Source organism: Oryctolagus cuniculus, chromosome 3, assembly GCF_964237555.1.
Source record: "Oryctolagus cuniculus chromosome 3, mOryCun1.1, whole genome shotgun sequence".
In the NCBI taxonomy this organism is placed as follows: Eukaryota; Metazoa; Chordata; class Mammalia; order Lagomorpha; family Leporidae; genus Oryctolagus; species Oryctolagus cuniculus.
In genome coordinates this window covers 152,700,206-152,716,917 of record NC_091434.1, presented here as the reverse complement: position 1 = coordinate 152,716,917, position 16,712 = coordinate 152,700,206, and the positions used below count along the sequence as shown (strand labels likewise).

The following is a 16,712-nucleotide window of genomic DNA, read 5'->3' as shown; positions in this document are numbered from 1 at the left end:
GAAGGCCCTTCTGTGGCTCATCCCCTCGAGCCAAATGCAGCAGTTTCTGTGATGGTAATGGCTGGTTGGGGAGGAATGTTACCTTGGTAAATTATGATAACTGGGCAGTAAGGATTACTAAAGCCAACATAAATTTCGAGGGTTTGTGCATGTGCCAACTGTGTGAATTACAGATGTATGCATTCATAAAAGGTCTTCCATCATCAGAGACAGGAGAAGTTTCTCATGTGTACAGTCCTCATTGAAATGACATCTATTATCGGAACTCCTGCTCATTGCATGTGCGAGTCCATCCCCCTGACAGTCTATCATGTGCGTTAAAGTAACCTCAAAGGCCTAGTTCTCTTGGCAGAGCTACCTCTTGGTGTCCAGAGCAGCAGGGCATCCTGTGCAAAGCTATGCAGGAGCCATCATTTCTCAGTGACTGGTGCACACAGGCCTGAAGCCACAGCCCACGGTTTCAGTGCTGACAATTATTTCATCTTGGAAGCTGCAAAGAAGGATCACCTGCCCAACTTTTACGCAAGGATTCCCTTTCAGCACTTGCCTGGTATTGATCTTCTCTGTAGCAGCCAGCTCAGGGAAGAAATCTGGAGTAGGTTTAGGGTCTGTCACCAGGCACTGACAGCATCTTACACCTTCTTTGGCAAATGCAGCCTGACTTTGTGGTGGATGTTTCAGAAGCTGCTTGCGCTTGCGTTGTCAAAACTCTTTTAAACTTGCCTGAGAAGCACTGAGTTGGGGAATCTGACACTTGCAGTGCTAATGAACACCGATTTTATTCACTGACCCTCCTGACATCTCAATCCTTCCTATTCTCGCTCACTCCTCAAACATAAATGGAAAAGGCAGATTATCCAGTGACCATTTCAAAGTAACTGATGATAGCTGAATCATTAATGCTGGCTATAAGGCCTTGGGCAACGAACAAGGTTTACAACATTGTTGCTTACAACTACATGCTGACTCTGCAAAATAATATCAGCAAAAGGCTTATTCACAGGATAGTCTCAACACAGAGTGATTCCCTAATGGCTTTCTTTAGAACTTCTGCTTTCAATCTACTGAGATGAAAGTAATTCCTCCAGTGTTAGAAACATGTCCTGCTCTACAAAGTACACCCTCTGCACATTACCAGATGGCAGATAATAATGCTAATTTAGGATGGGCTTGATGGCATTAGTAAAAACGGTCTTGATATAGTTGCATTTATGTAACATTGGTGACTATAAAAAAGACCAGCTGTTCCTTACAGGGAAGTTTCTGCCCCCAAATTTAGGACAAGCACTGCATGACTTAATGGAGTAAATATCCCAAAGAGCCTGGATTTCTACTTCCATTGGTACAATCTGCTCAGAGCTAAGGTTGCTGTGAACCCAGAGAAACAATCTGTCCTTTGAACAGGAGTGAAAATACTTGACATTTCTCTTTTCAGCTTCCCAAAAGTTTAAAAACTGATTATAGGTAAAACTAAACATTTGTATTCTTCTCAAGTATCTATTGATATGTCCCATTAGTTTCATAATTAGTTTTAAGAACAGGCCAGAATACTGCCTTTTGGGAAGGCACAAGTCTTCTTATTCCCTCATTTCAAGTGACATTTTATGCATTTTGCATTGATGCAGGATTGATCACGAATGGTGGTGAAGTGCACAGGTGGCAACTGTGGCTCTTCATAACAGCTAACAGTTTCTGAGCGCCTACTGTGTGGCCCGCACTGATCTGAATACTTAGCATGGACTGAACCCCTTTCATCCTCACAATTAATTACTAGGTGTGTGATCTCTGGCAAGAGAGCCTTTCTAAGTCCCATTCCATTTCCAGAAGCTTAGAAGGTTAAGCAGTTTGTTCAACTTTACTCACCTAGTGAAAGGCAGAGCTGGGACTTGCTTCATGTGGTACCCCCACCCCCAACTAACCCCACCCCCAGTGACTGCCTTTTGGAAAGCACTGAGAACTTTAACTAGACACAGCAGAACCAGAGGTATAAGGTGTGTCTGCATATAAGCTACCTTGTAGCACTCACATTCACATTCACTTGCTCAGTCATGGAAGTGCACTAATGATAATGAACAAGAATTCATTCATGAATTCCTTCCCACATTACAACCCTAATCTTTGGAACTGAAGTTTCTACCTAGGTGGCCTACAAACTTCTCCTGGAAGGCAATCCCAAGCTTGTGACAATGTTCACATATTCTTGATGGCTTCTAAATGAAGGTTCTTGTGCTTAAATGATCTTGAAAACATTGCTGTCTTTTAAGCAGATATATGACTGAAGGAAAAATAAAGAAGATAAATCTCAAGTTAAATGAACACCATGCACAGAATTCCCTGTGTGACTAAAGAAATCAGGTACAAACCAATGGAAGATGGAAAATCATATTTTTAAGATAGCTTCAGAAAGAGAGACAAATGCAGATATACTCATTTCTTACAGAACAATTAGAAAGGAACCTTGAAAGACAGCGTGGCATCACTGAAGCCCTCACCATGCCTTTGTAAGAGAGAGACAGAGCACATCACTTTATAGCAAGGCTTATGTTTATGGAAAACACATGGGCTCTCCAGCCAGCTAGATCTGGACGTGAATCCCAGCTCTGCAGGTTTCTTGGAATGTGGACTTGCAAATTACTTAACGTCACAAAACCTAAGTTTCTGCTTCTGCTAACATGGAATAACTACCTCCTTGCAAGGTTATTGTGAGGGTTTAAGTAACCTGCATGGTAAGTTCTTCATAAACTATAACTAATAATAAGAACAATGATAGTATTAATAAAAACAATTTTTAAAATACTGCCAACAGCAGGGTGTGACGACTAAGAGCATCTGCCTGCAGTCACTTGTGTGACAACCTGCATTTTTCTACTTGGCTTTCCTTTACTCACAGAATTCACATTATAGTTAACAAAATTGTTCTCTAATAACATAACATCTACAAGACTTGACATCTTGGGCTCTTCCTGCAAGCAAGTTACTTGGTTGCTACAGCAGTAAAATGGGATAACAATAGTATCTACCAAATACACTTGTAGTGAGAATAAATGAATTCATCCATGTAAAGCTGAGAATCATGTCTGACACTGGTACATTGTTGCTGGTAATTGTTGCTATTTTAGTCAACATGAAGGACATTACAGAGCCAGAACCAATCACCTGAATAAAAACTGCCTACCTATAAGGTTGGCTAACAAATTGCAAATAGATGAGTACGAAAACTCCAGAGGATGGCAAGATAGCATCCCAGATTAATGACTAGAATAATAAAACCTGAGAAGTTGTCTCAGGGGCCAAATCAAAATTAGTCCACAGGTTACAAGGAGGTATGACCAATTAACTACTAATCCTAGGAGGGACCCTAGGTTTCTAAAGTACTTGACTGCATGAGGAGTTTGTGAATGTCAATGACATCCAATCTCAAAGCCGAACATATTCTTTAATAGTGATGAAGAAGCATGGGGAAACAGGAATACATTTTCCCTCCATCTTTTTCCTAAAACATGTCCCCACCACCACTACCATCACTGCCATACCTTGTCACTTTTTTGTTATTGTTGCTGTTTCTGTTTCTTTAAAGATTTATTTATTTGAAAGTTACAGATAAGGAGTGGCAGAGGCAGAGGCAGAGAGAGATCTTCCATTCGCTGGCTCACTACCTAAAGGGCTGCAATAGCCACTGTTGAGCCAGGCCAAAGCCAGGAGCCAGGAACTTAATCCAGGTCTCCCAGATGGATACAGAGGCCCAAGGACTTGGGCCATCATCCATTGCTTTCCCAGGCACATTAGCAGTGAACTGGATTGGAAGTGGAGCAGCCAGGACTTGAACCAGTCCCAAATGGCATGCCAGCACTGCAGGAGGCAGCTTTCCCAGGTATGCCACAGTGCTGGCCCTGCCTTGTCATTTTTTTAACAATTTTTATTTAATAAATATAAATTTCCAAAGTACAGCTTTTGAATTATAGCAGCTTTTCCCCCCATAACCTCCCTCCCACCCACAACCATCCCATCTCCCAACTCCCTCTCCCATCCCATTCTTCATCAATGTCGCTCCCCGTCTTCGTGGAGGAACGACACAGGACCCTGCGCTGTTCTTTCGTCTGCTCGGCCCTCCCCGGGTTTGCTGCTGGTTCTTCCCGGGTTGGCTACCGTCCCTTCCACCTCCGTGGAAGGGCGGTTCCCCCTGCCACTTTCCCCACTTCCGCGGGGGAGCGGCACACCGCCGGCCGGCTCTCTCGGGGGCTGCTCAGATGTTCCTCTTAGATGTTCCTGGTGCATGTTGTCTCTCTCCTCCTTTATAGTCCTCTTCCACCAATCCCAACTCTGCTACCCACACGCCGAGTACGCTGCCCTCCTCCAATCAGGAGCAGGTCCTGCTATTTATTAGTTGAACTGGAGGCAGCTGTGTAGAAGCTGTTTCCCTTCTCAGCACCATATTGTGGGAAAGCAGATGCATAGAATAAGTCTTAATTCCAGTAACTTAGTCTAGTCAGAGTTGCTCCCAGTTGCTCCCCACAATCAAGATTCATTGTCAATTATCTTTATATATGGAAGATCAACTTAGTATATACTAGGTAAAGATTTCAACAGTTTGCACCCAAACAGATACACAAAGGATAAAGTACTGTTTGAGTACTAGTTTTACCATTAATTCGCTTAGTACAACACATTAAGGACAAAGATCCTACATGGGTAGTAGGTGTACAGTGACTCCCGTTGTTGATTTAACAATTGACACTCTTATTTATGGCATCAGTAATCACCTGAGACTCGTCATGAGCTGCCAAGGCTATGGAAGCCTCTTGAGTTCACCAATTCCGATCTTATTTAGACAAGGCCATAGTCAAAGTGGAAGTTCTCTCCTCCCTTCAGAGAAAGATACCTCCCTCTTTGATGGCCCATTCTTTCCACTGGGATCTCACTCACAGAGATCTTTCATTTAGGTCTTTTTTTGGCCAGTGTCTTAGCTTTCCATGCCTGCAAAACTCTTATGGGCCTTTTAGCCAGATCCAAATGCCTTAAGGGCTGATTCTGAGGCCAGAGTGCTGTTTAGGGCATCTACCATTCTATGAGTCTGCTGTGTATCCTGCTTACCATGCTAGATCATTCTCTCCTTTTAATTCTATCAGTTAGTATTAGCAGACAATAGCCTTGTTTGTGTGATCCCTTTGACACTTAATCCTATCATTATGATCAATTAGGAACTTAAACTGATCACTTGAACTAGTAAGATGGCATTGGTACATGCCACTTTGATGGGATTGAATTGGAATCCCCAGGCACATTTCTAGCTCTACCATTAGAAGTAAGTCCAAGTGAGCATGTGTCCCTCTCTTATTCCCACTCTTATATTTAACAGAGATCATTTTCAGTTAAATAAGACTAATTATTAATTATATATTTATATATAAATATATATATAGATTTATATAATTATTAATTTTTCAGTTAAATAAGAATAATTGTGTGTTAATTAAATAGTTCAACCAATGGTATTAAGTAGAACAAAAAATACTAAAAAGAATAAAATAGTAAGTTGTCCTTGACAGTCAGGACAAGGGCTAGTCAAGTCATTGTTTCTCATACTGTCCATTTCACTTCACAGGTTTCCTTTTAGGTGCTCAGTTAGTTGTCACAGATCAGGGAGAACATAGGATATTTGTCCCTTTGGGACTGGCTTATTTCACTCAGCATGATGTTTTCCAGATTCCTCCATTTTGTAGCAAATGTCTGGATTTCATTTTTTTTACTGCCGTATAGTATTCTATAAAGTACATATCCCATAATTTCTTTATCCAGTCTTCTGTTGATGGGCATTTAGGTTGATTCCATGTCTTAGCTATTGTGAATTGAGCTGCAATAAACATTGAGGTGCAGACAGCTCTTTTATTTGCCAATTTAATTTCCTTTGGGTAAATTCCAAGGAGTGGGATGGCTGGGTCATGTGGTAGGGCTATATTCAGGTTTCTGAGCAATCTCCAAACTGTCTTTCATAGTGGCTTTACCAGTTTGCATTCCCACCAACAGTGGATTAGTGTCTTTTTCCCCCCACATCCTCGCCATCATCTGTTGTTAGTTGATTTCTGTATGAGAGCCATTCTAACTGGGGTGAGGTGAAACCTCATTGTGGTTTTAATTTGCATTTCTCTGATGCTAGTGATCCTGAACATTTTTTCATGGCCTTGTCACTTTTCTAAATCCTTTTTTGCATAGATCAGAGAAGCAGCACTAATCCTATTGTGCTGCTTCCCAAAATACCACTTACAGAAAACAGAAAACAAAGATAACTCAGTCATCTAGCAAGTGTTATAAAGAATTGTGCACCTGGGGCTAGCGATTTGGCACAATGGGTTAACGCCCTGGCCTGAAGCACAGACATCCTGTGTTGGCGCCAGTTCAAGACCCGACTGCTCCACTTGCGATCCAGCTCTCTGCTATGGCCTGGGAAAGCAGTGGAGGATGACCCAAGTCCTTGGGTCCCTGCACCAGTGTGGGAGACCCGGAAGAACTGGCTCCTGCCTTTGGATCGGTGCAGCTCCGGCTGTTGTGGCCACTTGGGGAGTGGACGAGCAGATGGAGGACCTCTCTCTCTCTCTCTCTCTCTCTCTCTCTGCCTCTCCTTTCTCTGTGTAACTGACTTTCAAATAAATAAATAAATAAATAAATAAATAATCTTTTTAAAAAATGAGAAAAAAAGCATAAATTTAAAAAAAAAGAATTGTGCATCCATAAACCACCCAAGAAATAGCTACCCAAACAGAGAACTCCAGTTCACAAAGACAACATAATCCTGCGGCTTTGGAGGGGCTCCATGGAGTGGGGTGGAGTACCGTCTGCAGCATCTCATGGACGATAACGATGATGGAGGAGCCAGGGTGAAGAACAGGGCACCCCCACGAGCTGTCTGAACGCCACACCTCTAATGCACCCACTTCTTGACCCAGGTCCAGGTATGGGCTAACAGCTTCATCAAGGTCCCTCAGGCCTCCAGGAAAAGCAGCACAGATAAATGCGAAACGACCCATTTCATGGTACAGGGTGAGGAACAAGAAGCATGTTTTTCAACAGTCTTGAGTGGTTGCAGCTCACCCCTCAAGAACACTAACTTCAGCAGCCACTTCATTATATTTCTACTGTAAATGATACGGGCCTGGGCCAAGTCAGCACCAAAACTCCCTTCAGAATTCAGAGGTTAGGTCATCCACACTCTATTGACAATTACCGAACTCAAAACCCCTAATGAGGCATCTCAGCAACAACGTGTGTCCTGCCACTAATGAGGCTCTTTTTCCATGAATAAAGAACAAGAACATCATCTCTGTTGCCAGGTATACAACATAAACAAAGCTCAACACAAGGGCCTTGGTATGGCGGGTTTGTCCATTTGCAACAAAAGAATTTTTCAAAGTGCGAGCCAAGTTTAGTAGAGGGTGGGACAGCTGTTGTAACAAATAATGGGAACATATGTTATCAGAATCTAATAAATCAGCTTTTGGTTGTTGTGGAACAGAGGCTGTGCAATGGGATATATGGAGACAATGAAAAGCTCCAAATGAGTTCATTTCTTTATTTTACAATCAGTCTTAGAACACAAGGCTGATGATTTCTGTAATGAACTGAGATTTCCATGAAAGGAGCCTTATGAGATTTGTGATCCCAGAGGCTCCACTGGTTAAATCTTTATTTCTTAAGCCTCGATGTATCAGGTTGAGTACAGGTCAGCACCAGGGGTGAGAACGTTGGAACCCTGTGATACACTGGTGGCTTCTGGTGGCAAACAGAAAAGTGCACGGGCACCTGCAGCTATGGGCATGGGGCAGGATTCCTTGGTACTGCAAGGACCTCAATGTATGAGCCTCTTGTCTACAGGGCAGCCTCAAAGCTTAGAGCTCAGCTGAACAGTGAGATTCCAGCACATAAACAGAGAATAAAAATGAGCTGACATGAAAGCCAAACAAGTCTTTATTTTGTTTAATTTAAAGTGCTCTATACAAATTCTTTTCTCTCTTTCTAAAATCAATTCCATACTAGGTAGCATATATCTTGTTTCAAAGCATGGTCATGTCTGCACAGGCATGATGATGCCATCGCCAGCTGGGGGCTTGTTTCATGAATTTGAGCAAGAGTTGGAAGAAAACAAAAACAAAGTCTCACAATGCCTCAGTACCCCCAACTGTAGAGAATAACAATTCTAACCCGCTTCAGAGACTTCTTATCAAGAACTACAGCCACAAATAAGACCCACACGGTATAGTTTGCTCTATATGTTTGAAAAATTTCTGGAAATTTGTATTCTGAATAATTCTTTAAATACACTGAATAATCTTATTAAAGAATATGTTATAAAGCAAGAAAGTGATTACGTGATACAAGAAACCACTCCCTACTATCAATTTTACAAACACATTTCTCTCAGTGAGAGTTTATCAAAATAAGGCAGATATTACAACGAGCTGCAGAGCCTAGCAGCTACACCACAGTGGGTAATTATACAGATAAGTTTTGTACAATTCATCAAATAGTGTGTTCACAAATAATGGCATTAGGAGTAGTAGAGCTTTTAAACCTCCAGGCGTATCAGTTTATTTTTCTGTTCTAACAGAAACAGGTAAAGTGAAATACATTCACTGTTCAGTAATCAGAATAGCAAAGGGATTTCAAGGCCTGCTGTGTAAAGCAATGGAGGTAATCTGCTAAGGAGGAAAAGACCTGAGAAGGGAACACTATTTTATGCCCAAATGCTTACTGATTTGTCACATGTGCAAGGGCTACACTGCTCCAAAGAATCAACAAACCCAACAGTTACTTGTCACTGATGTGGCGTCGCAGCAAAAATTCGAACAAGGCACATGCTGCCTGCAGAAGTGCTGAGTGACTGCTGACCATGGAGGGGACAGAGCAGAGTTTGCATAACTGCCTGACAGAGAGGGTCAGGGGAGTCTGCGGGAGGAGGAGGAGAAAGAGGGCATGGCCTTCTGAAACCATCACGGTAGCACGGAGGTTAAAAATCCATGAGAACAAAGTCACCAAAGTGCTCTGCTACCTGAATTCTCCCTCTGATCTAATCACTGGACTATATCAAGAAGAAAGGAATAATCAAGTACAAAAAAAAAAAAAAAACCACAAACCCAAGCACTTACCATCATACTTTGCTAAGACGGCCTGGACATCAGCATACGCTTGTAGCTCCAGAAGCGCTTCTAACAGGTTTTCATGGATGTTGAACATGCTCAGCAGAGGGAACTCCTTCATCAACTAGAAAATAAGAAACCAAGGAGTAGTTAATACACATATTTCTTTTATTTTATTGTACATATTTAGAAAACAAGATATACCTTTTGGTATATTTACATACAGTACAATGATTATGACACAGATTTTAGGAAAGAATTTTTTATTTTTAAAGTATTATTGATATTGAATTACACATATTTATATAATATAGACATACCATATGGATTTTTTTTTGAGATTTAAAAGTATTTGTTAGAATCAAGGACCTCCAGCCAGAGCGGCATGGAGGGGGGCTTCTAAGAGAGGAAAAATCCAAAAATCCTCATAACATTTGGGTTTTTAAGTACAATTTCGAAGGAAAAAAACTTGACAATCAGAGTGGCATTCAGTTACTGTATTTTTCTTTAAAGATTTTATTTATTTATTGGAGAGGCAGAGTTACAAAGAGAGAGAGGGAGACAAAAAGGTCTTCCATCTGCTGGTTCACTCCCCAGATGGCTGCAATAGCCAGAGCTGAACCAATTCGAAGCCAGGAGCTTCTTCTAGATCTCCCATGTGGGTGCAGGGGCCCAAGCACCTGGGCCATGTTCCACTGCTTTCCCAGGCCATAAGCGGAGAGCTGGATTAGAAGAGGAACAGCCAGGACAGGAACCAGTGCCAATATGGGATGCTGGGCACTGCAAGTGGAGGCTTAGCCTACTACACCACATCATCAGCCTCTGATTCTTAAAAGTATAATTATACTAGATAATAAGTTGTCACACCAATTATTATTTTGTAAAGCATTAAATGCTTCATTTATCCCTGATACTTTGGGAAAAAAAGCAATTTTGAATTTGTGACCTTAGGTGAGAGAAAGTCCAAAAGAGAGAGCTTTTAATAAAAACTGAAGATGGGGACAGGTGTTGTGACATAGTGGACTAAGCCTCCACTTGCAGCTCAGCATCCTGTATCAGATTCTGATCCGGCTTCCTGGCAATGTTCCTGGGAAGGCAGTGTATAATAACCCAAGTAGCTGGGTCCACGCCACCCAAGTGGGAGCTCTGGATGGAGTTCCTGGCTCCTGGTCCGGCTCAACCTTAGCTGGGGTCACTATTTGGGAAGTGAACCAGAAAAAAAGAAGATTCTCTTTCTCTCTCTCTTTCTCTCTCACTCTCTCTCCTTCCCTCCCTCCCTCCCTCCCTCTCTGTCACTGTGCCTTGCCAATAAATAAATAATTCATTTTTTTAGAATGAAACTGAAAAAAATCCAATAATGATGAAATGCCGTAGAGAAACCAACTGAGGAGAGAGTTGATAGATGCCTCGCAGGCTTTCACAGTTGTTCCCTGGTCAGTTAGTCCAGGGCAGTCTAGATGGAAGCCAGTGAAGGGGACACCAGCGTTACTCTTTCAGGCAGTCTGGTGACAAAGAAGAGGTGGGAAAGTCTTAGAAGGCAATGTGGCTGAGGGAGGTCCTGTAGGTAATGACTGGGGGAGTAGTAAGAAATAAGCCCATGAGTTCTTGCCTGGTTGCCCCAACAAAACAGAAATAGAGGTCATCTTCAGAGACTGAGGCAGTTAAGGTAGAAGTGTAGAAAAGTCACAAAGTAGAGATCAAACAAGGATTGCAGAGGCCAGCTTGAGGGACTAACATTCTGGAGACTGAATTTTAAAAGGGGTGGGGAGGTCCAACTGCCACAGTTGTCAAGTTTTAGCTAGCAGTTGCAAGATGTCAAACTATAGGTCTGAGCTGAGGAAGATGGATTAGTTTCAATGAAAAGTCAAGAAGCAAGGGAGTTGACCACAGTGGTGATTGGCCCAAAGGTTCTAGATTGGATGGGAGGAAGAGAGGTCAATGAGGAGTTCAAATAAATAGCAATGAATTTCATTGGAAAGCAAGGAGAAAGAAGAAAGGACCAATAATTTCAGAGCAAAATCTGATTTTACAGCAAAGTAAAAATTTGGACAACCAAGCTCTTTATACAGCAAAAATCACATATTTATTCTCCACTCTTTCATCTGCTGCATGAGTAGCTGTTTTCTATGATAACACAATGACCCCTTAAAATGTGATGTCAACTTCTGAGCCGGCGCCGTGGCTCAATAGGCTAATCCTCCACCTTGCGGCGCCGGCACACCGGGTTCTAGTCCCGGTTGGGGCGCCGGATTCTGTCCCGGTTGCCCCTCTTCCAGGCCAGCTCTCTGCTATGGCCAGGGAGTGCAGTGGAGGATGGCCCAGCTGCTTGGGCCCTGCACCCCATGGGAGACCAGGAAAAGCACCTGGCTCCTGGCTCCTGCCAGGATCAGCGCGGTGCGCCGGCTGCAGCGGCGGCCATTGGAGGGTGAACCAACGGCAAAAGGAAGACCTTTCTCTCTCTGTCTCTCTCTCTCACTGTCCACTCTGCCTGTCAAAAAAAAAAAAAAAAAAAAAAAAAAAAAAATGTGATGTCAACTTCTTTACAGTAATTACACTGAAAGAGATGATATTCAAAAACAGACTCACTGCTAAACAAGAAGCCAGTTGTATGGACTATACATTTTTTCCTTTAATAGGAATATTTACCATTTTTTGAAGCCAAGAATCATTTAACATGTTTAAAAACAATTTTTTGCTTCCCCAAAGAATATCATATTATCAGTGAAAACTCCTATCTAAATGATGATGTATTCAATAAGAATCTCTGACCTGCTGAATTTTCATTGTTAGTAAAGGAAGTGAATAAGACTACACCACATACTGTTGATATTCTGTAACCAATAAAAAAGTATTTCTTGTTCTGGTTCACTTTGATTCTGGTTGACATCACCCCTTTGATTTTTTTTTCTCTTTCTAATTAAAGCTTGTTAAAATTAAAACTCTGTCATTCAGCACTTGGCAACACAATAAAGACATTCCCTAAACTATAACATTTATCATTTTTAGCCAACTCCTCAGGTAATGATCAAACTTCAAGGACACAAGTCACATTCTGTAATTTTGAAACTGCAATCCCAAATATTATCTGCTGAAGCTTACAAACTCAGTCTCATTGAAACCCAAAGACTATATGCGGGCCGGCACCGCGGCTCACTAGGCTAATCCTCCGCCTTGCGGCGCCAGCACACCAGGTTCTAGTCCCAGTCGGGGCGCCGGGTTCTAGTCCCGGTCGCCCCTCTTCCAGGCCAGCTCTCTGCTGTGGCCAGGGAGTGCAGTGGAGGATGGCCCAAGTGCTTGGGCCCTGCACCCCATGGGAGACCAGGAGAAGCACCTGGCTCCTGCCATCGGATCAGCGCAGTGCGCCAGCCGCAGCGCGCTGGCCACGGCGACCACTGGAGGGTGAACCAACGGCAAAGGAAGACTTTTCTATCTGTTTCTCTCTCTCACTGTCCACTCTGCCTGTCAAAAAAAGACTGTATGCACAAACATGGAGGGCTCCACTGCTTTAAACAAAACCTGAAGTAAGATGCCAGGAGCAGGGCTGGTGCTGTGGCATAGCGGGTAAACCTGCCACCTGTAGTGCTGGCATCCCATATGGGTGCCAGTTCAAGTCCTGGCTGCTCCACTTCTGGTCCAACTCTCTGCTGTGGCCTGGGAGAGTGGTGGAGGATGACCTAAGACCCTGGGCCCTGTGGAGACCCAGAGGAGGCTCCTGGCCCCTGGCTTCAGATCGGCGCAGCTCCAACCATTGTGGCCATCTGAGGAGTGAATCAGCGGATGGATGACCTGTCTCTCTCTCTGCCCCTGCCTCTCTGTAACTCTGCCTTTCAAATAATTAAATAAATCTTTAAACAAAAAAAGATGCTAGGGGTTTGAGCAGCACTGCTTTCATTGGAATGTTGGAGAGGGTACACTGTGTCCAGAAAATAATCACCAATAAACAGATTTTAAACATGGCAAAAAGCAAATATTGCAGGGGTAATTGAAGTCATATGACAATTTGAAAATCTTGCTCTCCTCATTTAATATAAACAAGAAGAAAAAGAAAACCCTCCTTTTCATCCACCACCCTCTCCAGCCCTTCACAAAATCTTAGCAAAAAAGGCCACGAATACTGAACTTCTTTGCTCTATTTCCTCCTCACGACATCACCAGTCAGGCTCACCTTGCCCACAGTTCTGAATCTGTCCCACATTCACAGGTGACTTAAATTCTCCCAGGGACACCCTCCAGCCCTCTTCCTATTTGACTTCTGCTTCATTTGGCAGAGGATGTTTTTTTCCTTGAAATTCTTGCCACTTTCTTGGCTTCCTCAACACCTTTCTCGTCTGATCTTTTCCTATGGTGATATCTGATAGCTCCTTCTCTGATTACCACCTTGCCTGCTACGTAAGTCTCCTCCCAGGTTATGGCGCACATCCTTTCATCATGAACAGCCTCACCTCTAGCACCGCTTTTGTGCCCAGGGCCTCAGGACCACCATCTGTATGGGGCTAGCACTCATGTCCTAGCATCCTGCTCTGACCCTTCTCCTGGGCACTGTATCGACTTATAAACTATCTTCCTGACAGTTGTGCTTCCTGTCCTTAGAAGCAAAGCTTCTAATACCTATCTGGGAATTCCTCATTCCCAGGACAGCTCAGACTTGTTCTTCCTATCACCCTCTCCTTCCTCTCCACCACAGCCATCCTGGAAGCCCCTACCTCTGAAGTAATATGTAAAAAATGCTGATCACTTTGGCCAAGTTTGCAGAAAGCTCTATTATGCAAGCGAACACCTCAGGAATGATTACCATCTCCTGTTTTCTCTGATCATGCTGCCAACAACTTAGTTTATGCCTTCATACTTTCTCTAAATTACTCACATTCATCTGCTTGCCTCCAGATCACCTCTGTTCCAATCCACCCTTTACAATGCTGTCATAAAGGCCCTTTAAACATGTACACCGAGTCCATCATGGCCTTATTTAAAAGGCAACCACTAACATAGTTAGGCCTATCCCAAGGAGAGAGTCATGTGTGAACACAAATTTACAAACAAAGCTACTTATCACAATATCACTTATAATGGTGCAAACAAATGCATGGAACCTAAAATTGAACTCATTATGAAAAATTTAAGTATAATAAGATATAGTTATTTTGGGGCTATTATATGTAGTTATAGAAAGTTAAGTTCTTAAAAAAAAAAAGACATTTCAATGACATGGCCTGGGAAATGCTGGCATGCATTGCTACATTAGGATTTGGGGCTGACATTGTAGTGCAGTGGGTTAAGCCAGAGCTTGTGATACCAGCATCCATATCAGAATGCCAGTTAGAGTCCCAGCTCCTCCGCTCCCAAAACAGCTCCCAGTGTGTAGTAAAAGAACCTGGGAAGGCAGTGGAAGATGACCCAATCACTTGGGGGCCTGCCAACCATGTGGGAGACCAGAATGGAGTTACTGGCTCCTGGATTTGGATTGGCCTAGACCTTGCTGTTGCAGCCATTTAGGGAGTGAACCAATGGAGAATCCTATCTCACTCTCTGTCTCTCTCCCACTCTGTAGCTCTGCTTTTCTCATAAACAAATAAATAAGTATTTTTTAAAAAACGTATAGAGACTTATGAGCATTTTACAGTAAGTTCATGCTTTCACAAAACACACTTGGTTAGACATATACTCACCAAAATGTTTCCATGGTGGCTATTTCTGGTGAGGTTAAAGGTGATTTTTACCTCTTCCTTCATATTTTCTATATGTGCTAATATTGTTCAAAGGAGTAGACATACATTTGATAAACTGGGAGTGGTGATGACCATTTCCAAGATATTAGCTTCTCATCAAATTCAAGATACGACCCCAAATCCTTAGTACAGAAAACACAGCCCCTTGTGACCAGTCCTTGGCTGCAGTGCCAGCCTTCCTTGTAGCCATTTCACACACACACCACACTCCTGCCACATCCCAGCTTCCAATGCTGTAACCAGGCTACAGCCACTCATGTTTCTGTCTCTGAGCTCTCCTCTCTGCTGCTGTGGTCAATCTGCCCAGCTCCTTGACCTCCAGGAAGCCTTACCTGCCACAGCTTCTGACCTCTTATTTAGCTTTCATCTGCAGGTTAATTATTCCCAATCTGAATTACCGAAATCCCTGTCCCCACAGTCTATGGATCCTCCTCTCCCGTGAGCCTGGGAAGTCTGTGAGGACAGGAACTCTGTCTCATCTGTATTCTTGGTCAATGACTGACCCATCATGGATGCTTAGCACATATTTCATGGCTGGAATGCTTCCTAGAAGCTTTTTCAAGTTCTTATCCTTTGGGGTGTGTACTATTACATACTGCATACTACCACAGGTCTACTGAACATTCCTAAAAAAAATTTTTTGAGATTTATTTATTTATTTGAAAGGCAGAATTAAAGAGAGAGAGACAGAGACAGAGAGAGAGAGAATCTTCATCCACTGGTTCACTCCCCAGATGGCTACTACTGCCAGGGCTATGCTAGGCCAAATCCAGGAGCCAGGAGCTTCATCTGGGTCTCCCACACGGGTGCAGGGGCCCAAGCAGTTGGGCCATCTTCTGATGTTTTCCCAAGCACATTAGCAGGAAACTGGATTAGAACTGAAACAGCTGGGTCTTGAACCAGTGCACATATTGGATGCCGGCATCACAGGCTGTGGCTTAACCAGCTATGCCAAAGTGCTGACCCCTGAACATGGTCTTATACCATTGATAATCCTCCATTCTACACTCTGAAAAAGGTGTAACCAGAAACCATAAACTCTGTCTCAACGTACAGAAGATTTTTCTTCCACCACCTGCTGTCTAAAAACAGAATAGGTGGTCTAAGGAAGGCTCCTCCATCACCGGAACTATTTATATAGAGACAGGCTAGGTCACAGGACAGAGATACTTAAAAATAGGGCCAAGGACCTTTCAAGTTCTCAATTCCAGCAAAGAAACTCCCAGCTCCTCAGCATAACTTCGAGGCCCTCAGCACAGTGCCAGATCCCTCTTGTCTCTCCTATCTTCTACAGGACTGAACTCTGGCCTTGTCAGACCAGACTGTTGCACACCATTCCCAAATTCCTTCTATAGTTCCTAGCCACTGTGTTTCTGCACAGATTGCTTTCACCACCTGGAATACTCCCCCCTGCATGTATAAGGCAGCCTGTCAAAATCACCACACCCTCCCAAGCCCAGATCAAATGCCACCTCCTAGAGTCACAGCATCCTAGAAAGTGAGAGCCAGAGGAGCCCATGGAGATTGTCCAAACACCCTCCTCACTTTACAGGCGAGCTCCCTCCCACCCCACCCCACCCCACCAAACAACAATGAAGGCTGCAAGCTTAAGTGACTCAGCCAAGGTCAGTGCTGGAACTATGATTCAAACCCAGTCATCAACACTGAGTCCAGATTTCAACACATCAGAACCCCAGTCTCTGGGCTGCCAAGTCCTGCAGAACTAAGCTATTTTGCTTATGCTTCCAGTATAATACTTGCATATCTGCTTTGTATTGTGTTTATACGCTTTTAAGAAATCAGTTGTATTACAGAGTAAAGCACCCTATATTTGGAGTTATTTCTGAGTTGAAATCCA

At 43.2% G+C, this 16,712-nt stretch overlaps 1 protein-coding gene across 34 annotated transcripts in view; it reads right to left on the bottom strand.

Annotated features, from left to right (window-relative positions):
- The window catches only part of ST7 (suppression of tumorigenicity 7), a 295,626-nt gene that overhangs the window by 50,140 nt on the left and 228,774 nt on the right, over positions 1–16,712 (bottom strand). For all 34 annotated transcript variants that reach the window (XR_011387010.1, XR_007920237.2, XR_011387008.1 and 31 more), the window contains 1 exon segment: positions 9,138–9,252. Coding sequence is in view for 29 of the 34 variants with exons in the window: in XM_070069824.1 (XP_069925925.1) it covers positions 9,138–9,252 (115 nt within the window). In the remaining 5 variants the exon portion in view is untranslated.